The sequence below is a fragment of the Dendrobates tinctorius genome, unplaced genomic scaffold (assembly GCF_039654945.1).
Source record: "Dendrobates tinctorius isolate UK_male_01 unplaced genomic scaffold, ASM3965494v1 ptg000039l, whole genome shotgun sequence".
Classification (NCBI taxonomy): domain Eukaryota; kingdom Metazoa; phylum Chordata; class Amphibia; order Anura; family Dendrobatidae; genus Dendrobates; species Dendrobates tinctorius.
In genome coordinates, this window is record NW_027361707.1 from 32,837,501 (window position 1) to 32,864,221 (window position 26,721).

The window sequence follows — 26,721 nt, forward strand, 5'->3', positions numbered from 1 at the left end:
TGTTCGGGCCCAGATTAAAGAGCGTAAGTATATACAGTACCGGTTGCTTGATGTAAACCAGTGTTTCCCGAACTCCAGTCCTCGTGGTCCCCACGGATCATGTGTTCAGGATTTCTATTTACTATGGAAATCCTGAAAACATGACCCCTGGGGACCATGAGGACTGGAGTTTGGGAAACACTGATGTTGTATACTAACCACTCCTTTCTCGTTTCAGGGGAGAGAATTGTGAATCGGTGGCGGTCTGTGAGGGATCGTTTCAAGAAGGAGTTCAATAAAGAGATGCGGGCCCCGAGTGGATCTGGAGGACGCAGGAGCAAGTACAAGTACGCACAAGCCCTGTCGTTCCTCCGGGAAACAATGGTCACTAGAAGGTAAATATTACACACCACATGTGAAAAAAAATGTTAGATGTAACTTTTTTTTTTCAGCCAGGGCCATACCATGTCAGTATTTTAATTGTTTTTTTTTCTCTTTATTCCACAGCACGGTGAGCAGCACTCGGGAGCCTGCACGATTGGACCCTTCTGAGGCGATCCCTGAGGAGACCGGCACCGAGGGACACTTCGACCGCCCCGGTACATCTGCACCTTCCCAGCCTTCCCACACATTCGACCCATCTGTCCCATCCACCAGCACAGGAGCATCGTGGCCGCCTACATTACATGAAGCTGCTGGTGAGGAGATCGCTTTCCCTTTACCCCACCCTTCTGCCCCTGCCACCTCTAGTACACCTGCGGGTACTGGGCGGCAGCGGCAGAGGGGTCAGGAAAAGAGTTATGCGCAAGAGTTCTTGCATCTGAATGCATCTTTCCAGAACTGTCTAAAAGTCTTGTCAGAGCAAATCTCCGCAGGCTTTCAGCAGATCAACTCCAGCATTCTGGAGGTGAAGACACTTCTGCAAACCATGCATTCAGAAGCAAGATCTTCGCCAAACCACACCTTTTTCAGGTCTGTTGTGGAGCGCATGGCAACACTATCTCCTACCCAGCAGATGCATGTAATGCATTCGTGACACGGTGCTCTACAGCAGGTTACATCCCAACCTCCACCTCCCACCACTGTAGTTCCTCCACCTGCACCCCCTCCAGCCACTTTCCATCCTCCCCCTCCTATTACATACCAGCAACCTTCCCAGTACCAGACATCTCCCCACTTCCAGCAACCTGCCCCGTACCAAACTCCTTCCCCGTACCAAACTCCTTCCCCATACAACTTTCCATCAACATCATCTGCTCCTACAGTCCCTGCCCAACCCTCCACTCCACCGCCCACCACCTCTTCTGCCTCCCACATGTCCACCCATTCTGTATCTTTTTCCACACCATCACCTCTAACTGTTCCTTCCCCACCACAATCCCAGTCCTCTCTCCACACTCCCATTGTCGAAGTGTCCCGCAGCCCCTCCAGCAGTATTTCCACCCCACACTACACCGAGTTATAATGTTTTTTTTGTAATAAAAATGCCCATTTGGTTGGTTTCAAACCTTTATTAAAAAAGTTTTTTTAACTTTAAAAACAGTTTACACAAAAAACAATATTTTAAATAAAAGTTAAATTATTGTTTACACTGGTTGTCTGTCATTTCTTTCTGCGGCGAAATATGTTTAAAAAAAAGGTTAAATACAGGGTATTTAAAAGGTAAAAAGGTATTCAAAACCAGGTATATAACTGTGGGTAAATTTTAGCTTTTTGCCACAGTTGTGTTCCTGGTTGTGTTTGAAGCAAAGTATTTCACCTGAAAAGTTGTGTTTATTGTTGGTGATTTCCTAACAATGAACACAACTTTTGTTAAAAGGTGAAATACTTTGCATAAAACACAACCAGGTACACACCTGTGGCCTAAAGCTAAAAATAGTAAGACCATGACAAGATAGCCAACTTTGGTTGGCAAAGGTATATACTGTTGGTCCAGAAGGTACACAAGTTTGGTTAGGGCACAAATCTTTCACACTCTGTCATCCTGCCAGTGTACTCTGCCTTGAGGTGACATAAAGTATAGTGCAAAATTGTCCCTCATTACTGAAACCGTCACAGAACTTCTAGTGGTAATATTTCCAATGACAACATCCATCTTCGCCAGTAACTTGCTCTTCTCTCCAACCTGCACTTTCTTCTCTACAACCTGTCAAAGAAGGGCTGTAGGAACACGCTATATATAGTTTTCCAGTAGCCAATCCCGTTCGGAAGGCCACAAGGGTCAATTTTAAAAACCAGATCCGGCGTAATCCGTCGAAAAACGGATAGAAAAACGGATGAACCGGATGAGACGGATCCGGTTTTGTCTGTTAAGAACAAGACGGATCCGGCAGAAAACCGGATCCGGCACATCAGGTTTTACAAAACATTTGCCGGATCCGGCATTCCGGCACGACGCCGGATCGCGCCTGACGCCGAAAACCTGATGTGTGAAAGTAGCCTTAGTGATGAGGGTGTTGGGTTGACACCTTTTCAGTACTAAGCCTAGAGCTAGGTGTCAATGACAGCTGCTGACCCCAAGCTCTACTACTTTTTTTTTTAAATATCTTTATCTAGCTCAAAAAAGCATTGATTGCTGTACAAAAAAGCACCGAAAATGCACATTTTTTCCGTAGTGGTTTTTCCTGCCAAGAGATGCAGAAACCTTGCAGGAATCTCTGCAAGCAAATACTCAATGTGTGCACATAGCTTTATAGAAGACTTTTCAGCAGTCTCATTATCATTACAGGTACAATAACCTTTGCATGTGGGAAATTTGCAAGGTCACTATATTCAGCTGGTGAAAGAAGTATTGAACACATCACCAATTTTCTAAGTAATTATACAGCTCTGGCAAAAGAGATCACTTTCAAATGTTCAGTTTGTGTGATTTTTCTCTTTATAGGTATATTTTGTAAATTTGTAAATTGTTCTTTTAGTCTACAAACATCTGACAACATGTCTCCGAATTTCCAAGCAATAAATTTTGCTTAAAAGAAACCCAGTGCTTTCAGACCTCAAACAATGCAAAGAAAACAAGTTAAGAATCATTTAGAAACAACAATGCTAATGTTTTAACTCAGGAAGAGTTCAGAAATCAATATTTTGTGGAATAACCATGATTTTTAAAAACAGCTTTCATGCGTCTTGGCATACTTGCCACCAGTCTTTCACACTGCTTCTGGAGCAAAAATTTAAGCAGTTCTTCTTTGTTTGATGGCTTGTGACTATCCATCATCCTCTTGATTACATTCCAGAGGTTTTCAATGGGGTTCAGGTCTGGAGAAAGGGCTGCCCATGACAGGGATTTGATGTGGTGGTCTCTTAATTTTTGCCAGAGCTGTATCTCTAAAGGTGCTATTGACATGAAATTATCAACAGATGTCGGTAACAATCCATCCAATCCACACAGGCAAATAAATCCAACCATAGATGTCCATAAATTTATTTGTGTGTAATAATGAGAAATGACGCAGGGAAAAGGTATTGAACACGCTTACTGAAATTTAATTAGTACTTCGCACAAAACCCTTTGTTGGTGATGTGACAGCTTCAAGATGCCTCCAGAATGGAGAAACTAGTTGCATACAGTGCACTTCTCAGGTGTGATTTGGGCCCATTCTTCCACATAAACACTCTTCAAATCCAGAAGGTTCCGTCGGAACATGCTTTTTGATCATTGCTTTTTGATCAGCAATGGAGTATTGTGTGGTGAGCATTCATACTTTCCATGGAGGTTAAGTACATTACTTATAGTTTTCTTTGATACAATTGTACCTGCTGATTTCAGGACTTTCTTTAGCTTTCCACAGATGGTCTTTGCCGTTTGGACAACTCTTCTGATAATTATTTTCACTCCTGCTCCTGAAATCTTACAAGTCGTGGACAATTTATGGTAAATTATGTTCGTTCCACTTCTGGAGTATGGCCCCAAAAGTGTTCACTGGAACCTTCAGTGATTTAGAAATGTTTCTTTAACCAATGTCATCAGTATGTTTTTCAACAATAAGGTTGCGAAGGTCTTGAGACGGATTACTGGTTTAACCCATCAGGATATGTTTTGTGTTGCACTTTGGTAATGAGACAACTCTTCATAGGCCATCAGTTGAACCAGCTGATGTTATTTTTCACTAAGTGGCAGGATTGCTTTCTAGTTATTGAGAGATTTCAGGTTGTGTAAGGACTTTCCATGGCTTTCTGCACCTTTCTTTCCTCATGTGTTCAACACTTTTTCCCTTCGTCATTTCTCATTATTGCACAGTATTTATGGATATCTATGGTTTGATTCCTTTGCCTATGTGGATTGGATGGATTTTACTGATCATAATTAGAAAACTAAGCATTTTGAAAAAATACATTTTACATAAAAAGATGATTTTTAAATTTTCAAATGATTTGATGCAGATCAAGATATTGATCTTGTCATAAGAATACAGTACAACACTGAATCGTAAAGACTCAAGGAAGTTTTGTCATAGCGATAAAATCCCAAACACGTTTCTCGCCGAATGTAACCTTGGTACAAACACAAGGTACATTTTTTTTAAAGCAAAGTTTTTTTACAATTTGCATCGGTGAGAAATGATCACATGTCATATCAGTAATTAAAACTTGGCTTGTCATTTTTATTCTCCAGGGCCCCACTACTTATGTGCTGACAGCAGAACAGAACGAGAACATCATATGGAACCCAAGCAATGGTCGCTTTTATGGTCAATACGACACTTTTTGTCCATTGCAGAGTGTTGGCTGTTTAATAAATTCTGATAATGTAAGTTTTTAATGGATCCAAGTTATTAACGGTTTGTAAAAGTAATAGTGCCACTTTTGTCCTCAGGCTGTGTCGAGTATTGCAGCTCAGCCAAGTTTGTTTGAGTAAATGGGCATGGATTAATTTGTCACTGTTCCTGAAAGTAATCAGACAAGTTTTTCTAATTTGAGTTAATTATATACCATATGCAAGTTATAATTCATTTTTTATAATAATGTTGTGTAATAACACCAACAATCAGAAATCTTCCGAGTTACCTGTATAAATGTTGTGCGTTTATTCCTTTCTTTCTTTTGCTCAGCGTGTGTCGTTCTCTTTTAGATATGGTTTAATATTCAGCAATATGATTCTCCTATGAGTATCAGCTTTGACACGAGCCGCCCCAAGATGTGGAAGCCTTTCTTCTCCAGAAGTTACCTGAATCCTGGACTCGCCAGTGTGCAGGTAGATCTGATAACCTCTACACCTGAGAGATATTCCACAAAAACTGTGATTAACGTAACGTATTGCTATGGACGTGAATATTAGTCTCGTCTAATAGTTGTATAGTTGAGCAGAGGATGAAGTGGTCCACGTCATGTAGAGATCAAGGCCAGCATCATTATCAAAGGTTTTTTTCTACTGTTCTGTAAAGGGCCTGTCACACTAAGCGATATCGCTATAACGTCACTGGTTTTGTGACGCAGCAGCGATATCGCTGTCCTCCAACCGGCTCCCCCGCTGGTTATCGCTGATCGCGCGAGAACGTCCTGGACCGTTTCTCGTCGTCAGCTTCCTGCTGGGCTTCCTGCTGTGGAGACGAGCGACGCGGGCGGGAGGACGTCAAGATCGCCTCGTCTGACAGGTAAGTAGCGACCCCCGACCCCTGCGATGTCGCTGGTGAGATCTGCCTGTGTGGCAGCTCACTAGCGACCACTTAGCGATGCACCAGCGATCCTGACCGCGTCATATCGCTGGTCGGGATCGCTGGTGCATCGCTAAGTGTGACAGTACCTTTACATTTGGATGATTGTTTAGACTGTGATGTCCAATCTGCGCTCTACAGCCACTATGCATTCGGCAGAGCTGTGATTTGCAGCTCAGTAGCTGATCACTGGTTAGGAGATTAACAAGTAGAGTTGTTGTTTTTTTTTTTTTTAAGGGGTAAGGTTTCACCTTTTGGAGAGTGACATGCCAGGTCTGACATGCCAATATGAAGAGACTTTAAACGCCTATATGCTCCTCTGGGAAATTAAATATGCAAATTGTCTCTTCAGAGAGGAAGAGGACTTGAACTCTATCACCACCTACTGGAAGCAGCAATCTTACACGTCATTATTGACCCTTTAACGAGCCTTGAAATACGACTTGGGATAAAAGCCAAACCAGACTCTCAAGTTGTAGACACGGTGTTTTGTGGTATTGCCCCTCCTCAGTACCAAGTATAATAATATCTGATTTGGCTGAGTGAGAGGCTAAGACTGGGATCTAAGGGGTAAGGTGTAGTGATGAGCGAGTATACTCGTTGCTCGGGTTTTCACGAGCATGCTCGGGTGTCCTCAGAGTATTTTGGCGTGCTCAGAGATTTAGTTTTCGTCGTCTCATCTGCATGATTTGCAACTTGCTGACAGGCTGAATACATGTGCGAATTCCTTAACAGGCATTCCACACATGTATTCAGGCTGTCTAGCAGTTGCAAATCATGCAGATGAGACGACGAAAACTAAATCTCTGAGCACGCCAAAATACTCTGAGGACACCCGAGCATGCTCGGGAAAACCCGAGCAACGGGTATACTCGCTCATCACTAGTAAGGTGTCATCTTGTGTAGAGTGACATGCCTGGTCTGGCATGCTCATTTGGTGAAACTTAGGGTCCCGTCACATTTAGCGATCCCGACCACGATACGACCCGGTCAGGATCGCTGGTGCATCGCTAAATGGTCGCTAGTGAGCTGCCACACAGGCAGATCTCACCAGCGACATAGCAGCGGTTGGCGGTCGTTACTTACCTGTCAGACGCGGCGATGAAGACGTCCTCCCACCCGCGTCCACACGTCGCTCGTCGGCGCCAGCAGGAAGCGGGCGACGAGAAATAGTCCAGGACGTTCTCGCGCGATCAGCGATAGCCAGCGGGGGAGCCGGTCGGAGGTAAATATCACACATAGCGATATCGCTAGCAATATCGCTGCTGCGTCACAAAATCGGTAACGCTTAAGAGATATCGCTAGCAATCTCGCTTAGTGTGACGGGGCCTTTAAACGCCTTGCATGCTCCTCTGGGAAATTAAATATGCAAATGGATTGTTAAAGGGTCAATAATGACTTGTAGGATTGCCACTTCCAAAAGGTGTCACTAGAGTTCAAGTCCTCTTCCTCTCTGAAGAGACAATTTGCATATATTTTTTTTAGAACTTTTATCATACCGTTCTCTGTATCTTGAAAACGGTGTCTCAACTATTACAAATATATAGTCGGCACAGACCTTTTGGGCCTAACTTAACACAGCATTAGGAAGTAGAGGTTTACTATAAATGGATTTTAAGGGGATGCACAGCGAAATATGTTGTAGTTAAATAAGCTTAAAGGGTAATTGTATTTTCAAGTAATTTTTCAGAATTAGCTGTCCTGTGTGTATACACAAGGTATAACACTATTTCTGGCCATTACATGAGTTGTATCCATCATTTTCACCAGTTTTTCCTTCTGCAGGCTGCATGTATAATTTTCTTTTGTCTGTGATGTCCTGGGTAGAGACTAGCTGCTATGATGTCTCCCATGCACAGCACACAGAGGGAAATAGAAAGCTGCTGTTCATTCCTTATTAGCTCCCAGAAAGAAGGAGCAGCAGCATTAAGTATATTATACAGCTTTACTGAGCAGTGTAAATGTGAATCCAGCTGAATGCTTTGTAAAGTCTCAATGACTAAATTACTAAAGTCGCCAATCAAATTAATCAACAGTGATGGGGTTTGTTCTCCAGAAATGCTACTCCACAGAGGAAATGCACCGAATTCATGAATGAATTTGGTGCCCGTGTGTGGGGAGGTTGAGCTGACGGACAGGTCTGTCTGTAGTAAGAGACAGAGAGATAGCGCAGTGTAGGCTGAGATAAAGAGAAAAGGGTGTCATGTGGTAGTTTGACCATTAGAGGGCAGTGGGGAGCGTAGGAGAGAGTGGTTATGTAACTGCCAGGGGTCAAGGTCACTGCCATTGGTTAGGGGTTACTGTCAGGTGATAGTGGGCGGAGCTACTGGGACTGGAGCGTATAAGAGGTCAGGGAAGGTTCTGGAAGTTCCAGTCAGCCAAGGGAGCTCACTAGAGAGGAGAGTTTGCTGTAGGTTGAAAGACGGAAAAGGCCTACAGAGAGCTACTGACAGTGGAGACGGTCACAGGGGGATGACCCAAAAGGACAGTGGCTGCGGACAGAGAGAGACTCTTGAGTATCAGGTGGACGGCGTACTCTAAAGGCTGAAACGCTGTGGTGAAAGTGCTTAGGGCAGCCACAGCGGGGAAGAGCCATAGAGGACGCCACGAACAGTAATACAAGGAAGAAAGTACCCGGGTCTGTGTAAAAAGTAAATTGTGGACTATTCCTGTGATGAAGTACGGTGGTCGTCCGAAAAGCGGCCAATAAAATCTGAACTGTTGGACACAACCCTTGTCTCAGTCTCATGTCTGCCGGCGCCACGAAGTGGGTCACCCCCCAGTCCTGTTGGATCAGCACCACTTAATCACCTCACTGAGCCCGACCCTACATGTACTCCAAGACTGGTGTAGCGTGAGTGTAGACTTCGCCGGTTTTGATGAATCGGCCCCAATGTGTTTCTGCTCGTGTCTGGCTTTGCTCTGTTCTTTTTTCACCCTTCCCTCTGCATAGATTTCATTATGTTCTGTAACCTAACACATCACTGTGCTGGCAGACCATCTTGTCTAGATAGATGGATTTTACCTGTATTTCTGAGTCGATGATGAATACAGGAGGTGGGGAGGAGATAAAGAAAAAAGTTGATTTTCTGAGATGCATTACTTTTGTCCTTATATTTGCGTATATTGCTGTATGTAGTAGAGGCCGTAAGATGATCACTGGTTCAAGTCCCTGTGTGAACTAATAAAAATGGTAAAAAAGTTAAAAAAAAAAAGTTTAATAAAATAAAAACCATAAATTTAAATCTCCCACCTGTCCCCTGTTAAAATTAAAAGTATTTTGAAAAAAAATACACGTGGTATTACTGCGTCCATAAAAGTCCAATGTATCAAAATATAAAATTAACCTGATAGATAAACACCAACAGAGAAAATTCACAACACAATGCAACCAAACGGTGGAATAGGAAGCAATAAAAATGTCATATCTATCCCAAAATGTATCAATAAAAATATTTGCTCGGCCACAAAAAAAAAAACAAGCTGTCACAAAGATCTGTCAACCGAAAAGTGAAAATGTTACCAGTTTTGGAAAATGGCGACACAAACCCAAAGGCAAATTGCATAAAACTTTTCACCATTAAAATAATAAACTGGACAAATTTGCTATCTCCATGATCGTAGTGACCTGAAAAAGAATGATGCCAGGTAGTTTTTACTACACAATCAGCACAGTAAAAACAAAAATCAAAGAACAATGTCAGAATTGTTTTGCTTTTGTTTATTTTTGCAATTGGAATTGTTTTCCAATACATTACATGATAAAATGAATTAACAACTTGTCCCAAAACAAAAAGTTATGGCTCTTGGAAGAAAGGGAGGAAAGAACAAAAATTGGTCATGGCAGGTAAAGGTTAACGGCTAAGCTTTTTTTTTTTTTAATAACTCTCTTATTGAGGTGTTGGGCACTTGTGTTACATATTTTGAGTGTTAAATTAGTTCATAACATTTCTTATAACAAATGTATTTGTTTATTTCTTAGCCTGAAGAATTACTTTATCAGCGGGCAGATAAGGCTGTAGCCATGGAACTTCAGGACAGGTAAAATTATCAGATCAGCCCAAGTCGAACGGCTGACTGTGATATAACTAAATATTGAGGCTTATTCACATTATTTATTTATATATATATATAGCACCATTGATTCCATGGTGCTGTACATGAGAAGGGGTTACATACAAATTACAGATATCACTTACAGTAAACAAACTAAGGCTACTTTCACACATCAGTTTTTTGCTGTCAGGCAGGATCCGGCTATTTCTAGAAAAAACGGATCCGGCATAAATTTTGGACAACTGTAGAAACGGATTCGTTTTTCTGCCGGATCCGTCTAGCAGGTTATATCTGTTTCCTGGGGTCTGGCCAATTGGATCTGAGCATGCGTAGACTTCAAAAAACGGATCCGGTGGCTGGATCCGTCTTTTTCTGGATCCAGCACATTCCGGCGCCCATAGACTTTCATTGTGGCAAAAAGCCGGAAGCGTCGGATCCGGCGCTTCCGGCTTTTTCGCCGGAGACAAAAACCGTTACAGTAGCCATTTTTTCCAGACGCCGGAATGAGCCAAATAGCCGGATCTGGCAAAAAACGGACGAACCGCAATGCCATCCAGCGCGATCCGGCGCTAATACAAGTCAATGGGGAAAAACCGGATCCGGAATTGCATTTCGCCGAATCTGGTTTTACAAAAAAAAGCCGGATCTCGCCTGACGGCGCAAAACGGATGTGTGAAAGAGGCCTTACAATCACAGACTGATATAGAGGGGAGAGAGGATCCTGCCCCTTCGGGCTTACATGCTACAGGATGGTGGGGAATGAGACAGTAGGTTGGGGGGGTTGCAGCAGCTCCAGTGATGGTGAGGCGGTAGCTCCAGTAGTGGTGAGGAAGTAGCGGGGATCATTGCAGGCTGTAGGCTTTCCTGAAGAGGTGGGTTTTCAAGTTCCTTCTGAAGGATCCGAGTGTGGTTGATAGTCGGACATGTTGGGGCAAAGAATTCCAGAGGATGGGGGCTATTCGGGAGAAGTCTTGGAGGCGGTTGGGTGAAGAGCGAATAAGTGTGGAGGAGAGAAGGAGGTCTTGGGAGGATTGTAGATTACATGAGGGAAGATATCGGGAGATTAGTTCAGAGATATATGGAGGAGACAGGTTATAGATGGCCTTGTAGGTCAGTATTAGTAATTTGAACTGGATACGCTGAGGGAATGGGAGCCAGTGTAGAGATTTGCAGAGGGGAGAAGCGGAGGAGTAGCGAGGTGAGAGATGAATTAGTCGGGCAGCAGAGTTAAGGATGGACTTCAGAGGTGTGAGGGTGTAAGCAGGGAGGCCACAAAAAAGGATGTTGCAGTAGTCGAGACGGGAGATGATGAGGGCATGCACAAGCATTTTAGTAGAGTGAGGGTTGAGGAAGGGACGGATTCTGGAAATATTCACATGACAAAATAGAGGTCATATTATTCGTATTGTGCGTGCAGACTGTGTATCCTCACATCGCACGCACTGCTGACTGTGAGGATTCTCCCGTGCTGGCGTCGAGAACAAGCGGTTATGTGTCTGCAAGTATGTGATATGCATACTCCCAGTCAAATTTGGACTAGACGTGCACTTCCTCACTCAATTTACTTGCATTGAGTGAGGCTGTGCACGTCTAGTTAGAATGTGGCCGGAAGTATGCACATCGCATACTTGTGGTCATATAACCGCTCATTCTTGTCACCAGCACAGGAGAATCTTCACAGCGAGCAGTGCGTGCAATGTGAGGATTCACAACTCTGCAGTTACATAAGGACATTTTTTATTAGGAAAATTCAAGGGAAAGGAATTCACTCTCCGAGGAGAGATATAACAGGATTTTCTTTATTGATATCTTCATTAAAAAAAAATTCACATGTGCATTGTGACATATTTTCGGTGTATCGCACGCTCTTTGTCATAGAGATAATGCACCTTCAATGTTCGATGGGATGAGTGCAAAAATCGGATTGCACCCTGGCCATTGTTATTAAATGAGGCCGTGCATATCTGAGTAATTTTTTCTCAGCTGTATTTGGCATGAGAGAAAAAATCGCAGCATGCTGGGATCTCACTACGAAATCGGTACAGTGCAGGAAAAAAATCGCATGTCATATGGACAATCAGAACGGCATCCGATCTTTACTGATATATTACAATTTTTCTCAACGTGGGAAACTGTAAATGGTCCTGTAAAAGATTAATAGCTGTTGAGTAAAGATATGGATTGAATACGGATGACAAGTGAGAGAACATCCCACTCTCCTGGATAAGAATGAGAAGAAAAAAACGAAAAACTGCCGTCATACAGTCCAATTAATATATCAAATATCCACATTTTTATTAACAACATGATCAGAAACAAAGCAAAGGAGATAAATGCGAAAACCAGACCAGCATCTATGCAAAGGACTGGTAGGATCACATTATAGATAAAAACATACCATTAATATACATAAACGTCATAATATCACTGCTATACCAAACACTGATTATATGGATGTGTATATACAGCACAGAGGCATAGGAACATAATTTTACCTTAAAAAGTCTTTTCATTTGAGAGTGGACAACCTTTTACTCTGTATTTATTTTTTTTTTATTAATTAAATCTACAATAACTAGAGGAAACCTTACTTGTTTTATAAATCTTTCTTTTGTAAAAAAAAAAAAAAAAAAAAAAAAAAAAGTAGCATTAACCATCAAATAAACAGCATAAGCACAATTTTTGTTTTCTTATTATTTTTATCAATTTTTTCAAAACAAATGGGGAGCACACACCATGAAGATGCACACAATCATATATAGAGGAGGAGACTCGAGTTCCATTGCCCTGTATGGTGGGCAGAATTACACTGCCATGTGGATGTTGTTAGATGCTTGCGATCTATGTTGTTATCACATCCGCACACCAGCCATGAGCCAAAAATGCAATTACATTTTAAATTAATGGATCTTATGAGTCAAAACACATGACTGGATCACTCGGGCATTTTGTTGCAGGCATGATCGTACATAGGGATCATGGAGCCCCATAGCCGTAGTAATTTTCCTCCTTTTGAAGCCCCTAGATTCCGCTTTTATCCATCTAATAAAATATGAGTCCAACAAAATTTCCCCCAAACACACTATGATATTTCCAGTTATTTCCTCCATAGTACCCTCCACACGCGTGGTATGATGACCCTATTGTACTTCACAATATGGTGACCCCAACACAGTATGATGCCCTAATTGTAAACCTCACACAGCCCTCCACACAGTATTATGGGCCCCACATAGTCCTCCATACAGTATAATGGTCCCCGCATAGTCTTCCACATAGTGCTATGGGCCCCACATAGTCCTCCATACAGTATAATGGTCCCCACATAGTCTTCCATACAGTATAATGGGCCCCACATACTCCTCTATACAGCATAATGGGCCCCACATAGTCCGCCATACAGTATAATGGCCCCACATTGTCCTCCATACAGTATAATGGGCCCCATATAGTCCCCCATACAGTATAATGGGCCCCATATAGTCCCCCATACAGTATAATGGCCCCACATAGTCCTCCATACAGTATAATGGGCCCCACATAGTCCTCCATACAAGTATAATGGGCCCCATATAGTCCCCCATACAGTATAATGGCCCCACATAGTCCTCCATACAGTATAATGGGCCCCACATAGTCCTCCATACAGTATAATGGGCCCCACATAGTCCTCCATACAGTACAATGACTCCACATTGTCCTTCATACAGTATAATGGGCCCCACATAGTCCTCCATACAGAATAATGGTCCCTACATAGTCCTCCATACAGTTTAATGGGACCCACACAGTCCTCCTTACAGTATAATGGGCCCCACATAGTAATCCATACAGAATAATGGGCCCCACATAGTCCTCTACACAAAATAATGGCCCCACATAGTCCTCTATGCAGTATAATGGGACCCACATAAAAAAAATTACAATAAAAACTCACCTCTCCTGGTTTCCTTGCTGCTCTGGTCTCTGCAGCGAGCGTTCTGAAGCTTTTCACTGCCAGGTGTAGCGGATGCGAAATAGTGACGTCATCGTGCCTGCTGTGCTAAGACATCAGACGCAGAGGGAGAATGATAGGGATGGAGCAGACGGCTTCCCTCATTGTTTTCGACTGTATCGGCATCCAGGATGCTGATACAGTTGAAAGTGCAATGCCGGGATGGTGGGGGTGGTGCTGGCATCACGGGCCAAACATAATCAGTCTTTGGGCCAGAGTTTGACAAATATGGTTTAGACCATGAAACCCATGGTCAGGCCAAAAATATGTTTAGAAAAGAAAACACTGCTGCTACCATTAATGGCCACCGTAACTGTATTCATGAGACGAGCCCCAGCTTTCTGCCTTTCTTGAATCTCCTGCTCCACATCTCATTTTCATGATTAAGGAAGCTCACATTAAGTTCAAATTAAAGCTAAAACAAACTTTCAACTGTCAAGATGAATATTGTATTTTGTGCTTGTTTTTTTTCCTAGGATTGAAAAGCTGCTAAAGGAGAGGATAATGGAGTGGAGACCGAGACATCCCACCCGCTGGAACCGATTCTGCACATCCACTCTCAGGAACTTCCTTCCTTTATTGGAACAGAACCAAGGCAAAGATGTGGAGGAAGATCACCGAGCCGAACTGCAGAGACAGCTGGGAGACTATCGGGTACATCATGGGATGGAGAGTCACTATCACATGACTAGAGTAGGGCTTTAGTAACACTTTTGGTGAGCGCAGTCTAAGGGTTTAATCACATGTTGTGTTTTTGCCACATTTTTCATTGATTCAGGTGAATGGAAATAAAACGCAAATAAAAATGCATCAAAAACACATGCAAAAATTTGGCAAAAAAACCCACTTGTTTTTTACTTGGGGAATCTGCACACGTTGCGTTTTATCAACAGATTATTCCACTGCAAAACCTTAAAATGATTTCAATTTTGACACTTTTGTGATGCGTTTTTTCATGTTCATTTGAATGGGTAAAAAACAAATACAAAACGCTACGAAAATGCTGAGAGAATTGAAATGATTCAGAGTGGAAACGACACATTGATGGTTTAACTCTGTAACATAAAAATATCATATGTATGAGATTCCAGAAATATCACTCACTTTGCTGGTGCTATACAACACTGCAAAAACACAATGTGTGAAGAAGCCCTAAGGTAGTATTTGGAGGTTCTTGGATTGGGTCACCCCTCTATTAACCAGAGCAGAGCCAGGTCAGGGCTTAGCCACAGTCAAGTCAAATGATAGCCCACCACATTGAGTGCCCGATATTGCTCGTAACCAGAAATCTCAAGAGCAGGATCCCCCACCAACCGGACAGTCCTTGACCCCGATTAAACTGACCTTCCTCATTTTAGCACCATATTGTTTTTGCATCCAACATTCAGTTTTAATTAATTATATCTTTACAGTTCTAATTGGGGTAACATTCTTCACCTTATTATAAAATTATGTTGCTTCTTTTTTTGGTCCACACTGCAGCTTTACAAAACCGTGCCAATACCTCTGAGCACGAGGAATAAATGTTTCCAAGCTGTAATCTCGGGACCATGCTGATTTGGAATTGAAGATTGTTTTAGTACTCGCAGTGGTGTAGCTTGGGTTACCGAGGGGCACTGCAAGGATTTCATCCCTCTAAGTGACCCCTTAAAAACAAATCGTGCCCCAATTGCCCCTTTAGAAAAAAATGTAATGCCACCTTAGTGCCACCCCCCACATAAAATAAACGTTATACTCAACCAAACCAACCAAGCAGGCAGAGTCCTGTATCTTGCTATCTATTACCCTGGACCTTTTTTCAGTTGACATTTTCTTCTCTGTGGCCCCATCCATACGGACCCCAAAATAGTGAATGGGCTCTGCTGCTTCAGTTTGCATCCGTTTTCCACATAAGTTCTATTTATTGCTTCGAAAACAGGATTCAAAATCCAGGTGTGATCAGAACTGCCACTGGCTGAAAAAATTTGTTTACATCCACAGGCAGAAATACTGCTCAAGTTCTGCGGACACAGCTGCGCAGTTTGATACTCTTGTAACAAGCAGGGCAGCTGTGACATCTGCACATTGTCAGAACAGGTTCTCAACTTCTTCCACTGACAGCATCAAGCAGAAATCTTAAAAACAGTGAGGAATACACAAAGTATAGTAAAAAGTTCCTTAACCTGTTCATGAGACTCACCGTGCATGTTGGAAGCGGATGTATGGAGCAGGTTCATGGGGGTAAGCCCGCCCTCATACTTTGCAGGTAATGACTGTGTTACAGCCATGACCTGTCTTATCCTGTTAAATGCCGCTGTCAACTTTTGACAGCGTCATTTAACACCCACTGGCATGGTGGTGTTTAAAGACCCCGTTTAACACCATTGGTCCCCAGTAGTGAGGAGCGAACATGCTCGGACAAGGTGTTATCCAAGCATGCTCGGGTGCTCACCAAGTGTCTTCGGCATGCTCGAAAAATATGTTCTAGTCCCCGCACCTGCATATCTCATGACTGGTTGAAAGTCAAAACACATGCAGGGATTGTTTAACAAACAGTCAATCCATACATGTGTTGTGGCAGTTGAGCAGCCGTGAGACATGCAGCTACGGGGACTGAAATATAATTTTTGAGCACATCAAAGACACTTGGTTAGCACTCAAGCATACTCGGATAACTTATCTGAGCACATTCTCTCAACACAGGTCCCCAGCAATTGTAATCACTGGTTACGATCGTTGCCATGGCATCCTTGGGTCATCTTATGACCCCAGGGTATGGTAACCTGTTAGACCCTGCTTTAACTGGGTTCTAACAGGCACAGTCAGTAAGTCACTGACAGGGCTCAGGCACTGTAGTGCACGAGCAATGTTTAAGACCAGTGATCAAAGTAAAAAAATATTCATTTCCACTGTGGGACTTAGTAAAAAAAAAAAAAAGTTAAATAACATGGAAAAGTGTAAAAAATAATAACAAAATGAAAAGCACATACAAATCACAAAACACATTTTGCCACTAAAAACACAGCCTTAGTGTTAGAGTATGCGATTCAGACAAAACCTGACGTAACCACTCACTTAGGCAGATGGAGTCACTTTGGACTTCATTTGGTCTCTGTTCCAGTGATGTCCCATCATTTTAGGCATCTTTTTAGCGTGCAAGCATAGACGACCACAGTTGTGTGCATGCTTAAAACGATGGATACCACCAGAATAGATGCCAAACAAAGTCTACAGTGTCTCCATCTGTCTTATTATGGTGAGTGTTTTTGTTGGGGGTTTTGTCTGAATTACATTTTTGTGGGATTTAAATGGAAACCTAGATGTAAGTGCCCAGTGTAGAACACAAGAATGTGATCCCAAGCTTATACTGGAAGTGATTAAAAAAATGTTATATACTCTAAAATATTACCAATAAACTAACTTATCACTGCACAAAACCAGATCCCACTCAGGTCTGTCATCAGGTGTCATGTTCCCTTTAACCCCTTCCTGACATTCACCATACGTGTACGGTGCAAGTCGGGAGCGGGTGTATAGAGTTGGGTCACAGGCTAAAGGCCCCGTCACACTAGGCGATCTCACAACTTTTGTGACGTAACAGCGATCTCACCAGCGAGATCGCTGTGTGTGACAGCGATCAGCGAGCGGCCCCCCTGCCGGTATCGCTGATCGCTGGAAGAAACCTCTGGACATTTCTTTGGTCGCTGGTCTCCCGCTGGCTAGCACGCATCGCTGTGTGTGACAGGCGGGAGACCAGCGATCAGGTGTAAAAAATAATAAAAAATATACCGTAGTTATTCTCACCTTCCGACGTCTTGTTCAGCCATCCTGCCTCTCTCCACGCACCGGTCCCAGTGATCCTTTGCACGAATGACCGCGAGACTTTGTTATCCCTCGCGGTCATTCTCGCAAAGGATCACTGGGACCGGAGTGTGGAGAGAGGCAGGATGGCTGAACGGGACGTCGGAAGGTGAGAATAACTATATTTTTTATTTTGATTCTATTTTTTACAGGGATGGCAAGCAATGCCGGGCGCTCGGCATCGCTGTGCTGATCGCTGGTGAAGCTGTCTGGGTGACAGCTCACCAGCGATCACATAGCGACTTACTAGCGATCCTGACACTTTGATATCGGTGTCGGGATCGCTGGTAAGTCGCTTAGTGTGACGGGGCCTTTAGTTTGCTCAATACCTGGCAGATAACTCAGTCTATGTGAATTATTTGCTGGGTATAGTGCTGGCTCAATCCAGTTGTATAGGTTGTCCAGTCTTTTGCTAAAAGTCTGCAGTTACTCTGTGTGACTGCAGACTTCTGAATCCTCACAGCACGCATCACAAGCTGCGAGGATTTTCCGGTGTTGACGGTCAGAGTGGGCGGTCATGTGACCATAAGTATGTGAATTGTATATTTCCGCCACAATCCAACTAGACTTGTATTGAGTGAGCCTCATACTTGTGGTCATATGACAGCCCACTCTCTCCGTCAACACCAGATGGTCCTCACAGCATGTGATTGTGGTAGGGGCCGGGATTGGGGGGTGGACCGCTGCTTACCAGACGAGGCAAAGACGAGACTGAGACAGATTCCACTGGTAACAGTTCCGGATTTTATTCGTCATCCTCCTGACGACCACTACCACACACCGCAGCTTCTTTACAGCACTCTATCTCCAGGCCCGGGTACCTGCACCTTTACTCCAGTCGAAGTAACATCCCTTGCGGATCTTGCACTGGGGCTGTCCTAGACCAATCTACCGCCAGCGCTTCACCTGCCCGAGGTCGTCGTCCACATGGTACCCCCGGGGCCTCATCTGTTCTGCGGTCCGTCGGGTCAGGGCCACCCCCCTGACTGTCTCATCTCGGTCAGTCCCCTGGTCGAGCTCTTCCACTGTCTCCGGTCTTCTGTCCTGAGTCTTCCTTTCCCGAGCTCCTCCCAGGACTAGCCTCTCTGGAACCCCAATCAATTCTATTTATCCCCTCTCTCACTGGGGATTTCCCCTCCTGGGTTCCTATCTTCCCGCTCCCCATGACTAAGCGTTTCTTGAGCCATAAGCTGATGTTCTGTCCTCAACTACTCTCCCCTGCCATCTTGTGGTCATTCCTCGGTACTACACCCTCCTATCTACCTTTCCCAGCTGTCGCCCTTCTATCCTGTCAATCTCCGTCACTAGTGCACAAACCGTCCCCTCCTACTACCAGTCACGTCTGTCCGTCAAGTCACCTTCCCCACATGATGACTACAGACTTTTAGCAAAAGACTGGGCAACCCCTTTAACAATATGTCAGCATAGGGGTGTGCTATTCTTAGAGCTCATCAGCCGCCCTGCGTCGTGTACATGGGACTCTAATTGGTTGCTCTGACAGCAGGGGGGTCTGTTGAAGATCCCCATGCCTACCACCATCACAATGCACTATTGAAAGTTACTGGTGTCTGGGCTTCAAAGAAGACACTTGCTATATACAGCAGCACTGAGGAATTATAGCATATAGCACAAACAATCAGACAATTGCAGGTTCAAGTCCTCTGAGTAGACTAATAAATACAGTGAAAGTGAAAAGAAAAAAACTTTTTAGAAACATGAAAAAATGTTAAATCCCCTCCCCCAATAAAAATATAGATATCAATTAAAAAATACACGTGTGGTAATGTCGTGTCTATATAAGTCCAATCTATCACTATATAAATGTAACCCCTTCACCCCCAGCTTGTTTTCATCTTCATGACCAGAAAAAATTATCCAGTTCTAACCAGTGTCACTTTATAAGGTAATAAATCTGGAACATTTCAACGAATCCCACTGATTCTGAGATTTTTGTTTTTTGTGACATATTGTACTTTATGGTAGTGGTAAATTTAGGTTGATATTTTTGCATTTATTTGTGAAAACTTTGGAAATTTGGCTAAATTTTTTTTACATTTTTGCAATTTTTATAGGTTTCATTTTAGCCCTTAAACCAGAGAATTCTATCCCACAAAATAGTTAATACATAAAATGTCCCACATGTCTACTTTACATCTGCATTTTTTTTTTTGTTAAGAAGTTAGAAGGGTTAAAAATTTTATCAGCAATTTCTCATTTTTCCAACAACCTTTACAAAAACATTTTTTCGGAACCACATCACATTTGAAGTGACTTTGAGGGGTCTATCTAACAGAAATACCCCCAAAGTGCCAGCATTCTAAAAACTGCACCCCTCAAACTGCTCAAAACCACATTCAAGAAGTTTATTAACCCTTCAGCTGCTTCACAGGAATTAAAGCAATGTGGAAAGAAAAAAAAAAATGAAAATATTAGATTTTCCCCCAAAAAATGTTGCTTTAGCCTCAATTTTTCATTTTTACAAGGGTAACAAGAGAAAATGGACCCCACAATTTGTTGTACAATTTGTCCTGAGTACGCCGATACCCCATACGTGGAGGAAAACTACTGTTTGGGCGCACGGCAGGGTTCGGAAGGGAAGGAGCGCCATTAGGCTTTTGAAGTGCAAAATTAGCTGGCACAGACAGCAGATGCCATGTTGCGTTTTCAGAGCCCCTGATGTGCCTAAACAGTGGAAACCCCCCACACACACACACAAGTGACCCTATTTTGGGAACTATACCTCTCATGGAATTTATCTAGGGATGTGGTGAAACCCACAGGTGCTACACAGAATTTGATATGGTGAAAGTAAAAAATGTTGTTTAGCCCAAAAAATTTCATTTTCACAGGGGTAACAGGACAAAACAAATGATACAATGTGTTGTGCAATTTCTCCTTAGTACACCAATACCCCATATGTAGTCAAAAACTACTTTTGAGGCAGAGCACAAAGCTCAGAAAGGAAGGAGCGTCATAGTATAGATTTTGCTGTTATAGTTTGCAGGTGTCATGTCACATTGGCAGAGCCCCTGAGGTGTTAGAATAGTGGAACTATCCGCAACGTGAGCACATACCCTCAGGCGGTGAAGAAATAAATAATTACATTATTGCCACAAAAATTTAGTTTTAGCCCCAGATTTTAAATTTTCACACGGGGATATTGATTTTAAATTTTTATTTTTTTTTTAAAAACGTCCCTAAAGGTCATATCTATACCAAAACGGCATCAATAAAGATGTCTTTCCTCGCAAATCCATCAATCAAAAAATGAAAACATTATGGTTCTGAGAAAATAATAGCACAACCCAAAAAAGGTGTGTTTTTTTTTTTTTTTAAAACTTCAGATTTTTTTTTCCACCACTAATTAATTTAAAAAATTGCACGTTTTTGTATCGCTGTAATGGTACTGATGAGCAGAATCCTATTGCAAGGTAATTTTTATCATAAAGTGTACACCATGAAAACAATGGCAGAATTGAGTTTTGATTTTTTTTTTTTTCCACAATTTTTCCCCACCTGGAATTTTTTTCCCATTTTCCAGTATGGTAAATTGAATGGTGTCATTCAAGAGTACAACTCGTTCTGCAAAAAAAAAAGCCCTTCATATGTCTAAGTGGAAAAATAAAAAAGTTATGACTCTGGGACGAAGGTGAGGAAAACATGAAAACGCTAAAAAAGCAAAAATCGTCCACGCAGTGAAAGAGGTTAATGATTTGTTACACAGGTAGAAAGTTTTACTTGCTGAAATTGAAACTATTGTGAGTGTGGCGGTACCAGTTTAGTCACATTATGTTTGTTACTGTCTGTTTTGCTCTATACTGTTGTTATATTTTTGCTTTTTCTTTCTTCTCTTCAGTTTTCGGGATTCCCGATAAACATGGCCTTCTCTGATGTGAGACCTCTCATAGAGGCCGTGTACAGCACCGGAGTTCACAACAATGAGGTTCCTAATGTGGAGTTTGCCCTGGCTGTATACGTTCACCCCTACCCCAAGAGCATCTACTCCGTGTGGATCTATGTTGCATCGCTTGTACGAAACCGATGATCAGAAAGAAGACGGATAGTTCTAATTACGGAACACTAGTGATGAGCAAGCGTGCTGGGATAAGGTGTTATCTGAGCACGCTCGGGTGCTAATTGAGGATTTCGGCGCACTCGAATACTATGGTCGAGTCTGCATGTCGCATGGCTGTTCGACACCCGCTACACTACACATGCGGGGATTGCCTAACAAACAGTCAATCCCTGCATGTGTTGTGGCTGTCGAACATCCACGAGACATGCAGCCCTACGGGGAGTCGAGCATATTTTTCGAGCACTCTGAAAATACTCGATTAGGACACCTTATCCCAGCACGCTCGCTCATCACTAGTGAACACTTTTCTGAGATTTCAACCAGGGGTGGGATTCAAATTTTTAACAGGTTCTGTGTTTGTGTGTAGAAAAACCACGCCCATTTTAAGCCACACCCATTTTTAGGCCACACCCATTTACACACACCTTTTCCTCAAACATATACAAGTAGGGGCGCAGAAAAAAATAAATTGGAATGAGATCAGAACAGTGCACATTCTGGCCAGCGGCTCTCCTGACCCGAGTGTGACAGCTGCATATATTTCTACGCAGCTGTCTCACTTGACTGTCCGGCTGGCCAGGCTGTGCACTACGTTCTGATTCATACGACAGTCTGTCTGCGTCCTAATGGTAATTAAAAACTCACCATACCCGTCCTGCAAACTGGTGTTACTCAAGTCCCATCTATGTCAAACAATGATGATTTTAATTGCAGAGTGAAATTGTCATATTTCCATAACTAGAACACCACAAAAAGAATGGTTCATGAAAATATCACAACCACAAGTATAATCCACAGAGTAATAATAATTTATTAATGTATAGTACTTATAAAATCACAACAGAACTAAGAGTGCCAAATGACCAGAGACAAGTTTACACTGTGTACAGAATTATTAGGCAAATGAGTATTTTGATCACATCACCCTTTTTATACAAGTTGTCCTACTCAAAGCTGTATAGGCTTGAAAACAACTGCCAATTATGTAAATCAGGTGATTTGCATCTCTGTAATGAGGAAGGGTGTGGTCTAGTGACATCAACACCCTATGTAAGGTGTGCTTAATTATTAGGCAACTTCCTTTCCTTTGGCAAAATGGGTCAGAAGAAAGATTTGATGGACTCAAAAAAAAAAAAAAAAGTCAAAAATTGTGAGATGTCTTGCAGAGAGATGCAGCAGTCTTGAAATTGCCAAACTTTTGAAGCGTGATCACCGAACAATCAAGCATTTCATGGCAAATATCCAACAGGGTCGCAAGAAGCATGTTCGTAAAAAAAAAGGCGCAAAATAACTGCCCATGAATTGAGGAAAATCAAGCGTCACGCTGCCAAGATGTCATTTGCCACCAGTTTTGCCATAGTGCAGAGCTGCAACGTTACTGGAGTATCAAAAAGCACAAGGTGCGCCACACTCAGGGACATGGCCAAGGTAAGGAAGGCTGGAAAACGACCACCTTTGAACAAGAAACGTAATGAGATGCAAGGCCCAGGACAAAACATAAGGCAAACTCAGATTGTACATGAGGTGGCACAGGGCACAAAATCGGGCGTCCAAAATAATGAGGCACAGGACACATTGCAGGCTCTGACCTGGCATTGGTGCATTCCTGGTACAGGACACATTAATGGGCACAGCACACAGAGGGCATACTTGGTATATTTCAGGGCACATTTCAGAGCACAGCACGTGGGGACACACAGAGGGTATGCTAGGTACATTTTGGGGCATGCAGCACAGGCCCAGGGAATACTTGGGACATTGATTTCAGGGCACACATGGCGTCGGGCTCTGACTTGGCGTTGTGCACTTCTGGTACAGGACACATTATGGGGCACATATAGGGTGTAGATTGTACGTTTCAGGACACATTATGGGGCACAGGCAACACACCAGGACACACATAGGGGGCATACTTGGTACATTTCAGGGCACACATGGAGTCGGGCTCTGACCTGGCTTTCTGCACTCCTGGTACCGGATACATTCTGGGGCACAGCATACTTGTAACTTGCTACATTATGGTGTACAGCACACAGTATTTGTGGTACATTTCAGGGCACATTTCAGAGCACAGCACGTGGGGACACACAGAGGGTATACTAGGTACATTTTGGGGCACGCAGCACAGGCCCAGGGAATACTTGGGACATTGATTTCAGGGCACACATGGCGTCGGGCTCTGACTTGGCGTTGTGCACTCCTGGTACAGGACACATTATGGGGCACATATAGGGTGTAGATTGTACGTTTCAGGACACATTATGGGGCACAGGCAACACACCAGGACACACATAGGGGGCATACTTGGTACATTTCAGGGCACACATGGAGTCGGGCTCTGACCTGGCTTTCTGCACTCCTGGTACCGGATACATTCTGGGGCACAGCATACTTGTAACTTGCTACATTATGGTGTACAGCACACAGTATTTGTGGTACATTTCAGGGCACATTTCAGAGCACAGCACGTGGGGACACACAGAGGGTATACTAGGTACATTTTGGGGCACGCAGCACAGGCCCAGGGAATACTTGGGACATTGATTTCAGGGCACACATGGCGTCGGGCTCTGACTTGGCGTTGTGCACTCCTGGTACAGGACACATTATGGGGCACATATAGGGTGTAGATTGTACGTTTCAGGACACATTATGGGGCACAGGCAACACACATCGGGACACACATAGGGGGCATACTTGGTACATTTCAGGGCACACATGGAGTCGGGCTCTGACCTGGCTTTCTGCACTCCTGGTACCGGATACATTCTGGGGCACAGCATACTTGTAACTTGTTAAATTATGGTGTACAGCACACAGTATTTGTGGTACATTTCAGGGCACATTTCAGAGCACAGCACGTGGGGACACACAGAGGGCATACTAGGTACATTTTGGGGCATGCAGTACAGGCCCAGGGCAAACTTGGGACATTTCAGGGCACATTTTGGGGCAAGCAGCCGCACGCATGGTTTAACACTGTCATGTCACCTTGGGCTCTGACCTGGCGTGGTACACACAGGCTGCGTCTGAAGTCCCGGTGGCGGTTGAACAGGCCTCCTAGATAGGCCCCAGCCCCTGCACCGTCCTGCTCCACCGTGCTGCACACACACACTGGCAGCACACCACCGCACCGGTGACCGGGGTGATGAGGATGATGGCACGCAGCCCGCACAGCACAGCTCACAGTGGGTAGGTAGCGCACGGTGACAACTCCAGACCAATAGCCGCACTGCACTGCAGCAGGTATCAGTGCATGGGAGCCGCTGGGGTCCGGCAGGGAGTGTGCTCAGTCAGAGTGCACGGACGTATCAGTGTGCGGTATCCGGCGGGCGGGGCTAGGTCTAGGAATCCGGCCAAAGCAGAGCAAGAGTCCTCGTTCTCTCCTTGCGCACCGGTGACGCTGCAACACAAAGTACCGGATCGCGGCGCTAGATCTCCCCCGTTCGGGGAACCGGCTGCTTATTTAACAACCAATTCCACTGAACGGGAGAACCGGCTGAATCCCACCCCTGATTTCAACTACTAATCACCATCACATTGGAGTCCTCCAACGACAGCGCCACTTCTGTCCATGTGTCAGTGTTTGGTATTGCATCATAGACCCTTTATGTAAATGGGGGCTGAGCCCGGTATAGTCTATGGTCAGACGTGGCTCTCATCTTGAGGAAAAGCAGAGCAGCCATGTTTATTTTGTTTTTTTCCTTACATTTTTTACATGATGACATTGGTGAGCTACTACAATACAGTTGTGGCCAAAAGTATTGACACCCCTGCAATTTTGTCAGAAAATACTCAGTTTCTTCCTGAAAATGATTGCAATCACAAATTCTTTGGTATTATTATCTTCATTTAATTTGTCTTAAATGAAAAAACACAAAAGAGAATGAAGCAAAAAGAAAAACATTGATCATTTCACACAAAACTCCAAAAATGGGCCAGACAAAAGTATTGGCACCCTCAGCCTAATACTTGGTTGCACAACCTTTCGCCAAAATAACTGCGACCAACCGCTTCCTGTAACCATCAATGAGTTTCTTACAATGCTCTGCTGGAATTTTAGACCATTCTTCTTTGGCAAACTGCTCCAGGCCCCTGATATTTGAAGGGTGCCTTCTCCAAACTGCCATTTTTAGATCTCTCCACAGGTGTTCTATGGGATTCAGGTCTGGACTCATTGCTGGCCACCTTAGAAGTCTCCAGTGCTTTCTCTCAAACCATTTTCTAGTGCTTTTTGAAGTGTGTTTTGGGTCCTTGTCCTGCTGGAAGACCCATGACCTCTGAGGGAGACCCAGCTTTCTCAAACTGGGCCCTACATTATGCTGCAAAATTTGTTGGTATTCTTCAGACTTCATAATGTCATGCACACAGTCAAGCAGTCCAGTGCCAGAGGCAGCAAAGCTCCCCCAAAACATCAGGGAACCTCCGCCATGTTTGACTGTAGGGACCGTGTTTTTTTTTTTTTTTTGAATGCCTCGTTTTTTCTCCTGTAAACTCTATGTTGATGCCTTTGCTCAAAAAGCTCCACTTTTGTCTCATCTGAAGAGAGAACATTCTTCCAAAACGTTTTAGGCTTTTTCAGATACGTTTTGGCGAACTCCAGCCTGGCTTTTTCATGGCTCGGGGTAAGAAGTGGGGTCTTCCTGGGTCTCCTACCATACAGTCCCTTTTCACTCAGACGCCGACGGATAGTACAGGTTGACACTGTTGTACCCTCAGACTGCAGGGCAGCTTGAACTTGTTTGGATGTTAGTCGAAGTTCTTTATCCAACATCCGCACAATCTTGTGTTGAAATCTCTTGTCAATTTTTCTTTTCCATCCACATCTAGGGAGGTTAGCCACAGTGCCATGGGCTTTAAACTTCTTGATGACACTGCGCACGGTAGACACAGGAACATTCAGGTCTTTGGAGATGGACTTGTAGCCTTGAGATTGTTCATGCTTCCTCACAATTTGGTTTCTCAAGTCCTCAGACAGTTCTTTGGTCTTCTTTCTTTTCTCCATGCTCAATGTGGTACACACAAGGACACAGGACAGAGGTTGAGTCAACTTTAATCCATGTCAACTGGCTGCAAGTGTGATTTAGTTATTGCCAACACCTGTTAGGTGCCACAGGTAACTT

At 43.6% G+C, this 26,721-nt stretch overlaps 1 protein-coding gene across 2 annotated transcripts in view; it reads left to right on the plus strand.

The window, feature by feature from the left end:
* Positions 1-22,311, plus strand: part of CC2D2A (coiled-coil and C2 domain containing 2A) — a 177,837-nt gene extending 155,526 nt beyond the window's left edge. For both annotated transcript variants that reach the window (XM_073574599.1, XM_073574600.1), the window contains exons 32-36: positions 4,595-4,729; positions 5,051-5,173; positions 9,616-9,674; positions 14,160-14,337; positions 21,380-22,311. In XM_073574599.1, the coding sequence (XP_073430700.1) occupies positions 4,595-4,729; positions 5,051-5,173; positions 9,616-9,674; positions 14,160-14,337; positions 21,380-21,568 (684 nt within the window). In that variant the 3' untranslated portion in view covers positions 21,569-22,311. The remainder of the gene's footprint in view (positions 1-4,594; positions 4,730-5,050; positions 5,174-9,615; positions 9,675-14,159; positions 14,338-21,379) is intronic.
* The last annotated feature ends 4,410 nt before the right edge of the window (positions 22,312-26,721 follow it).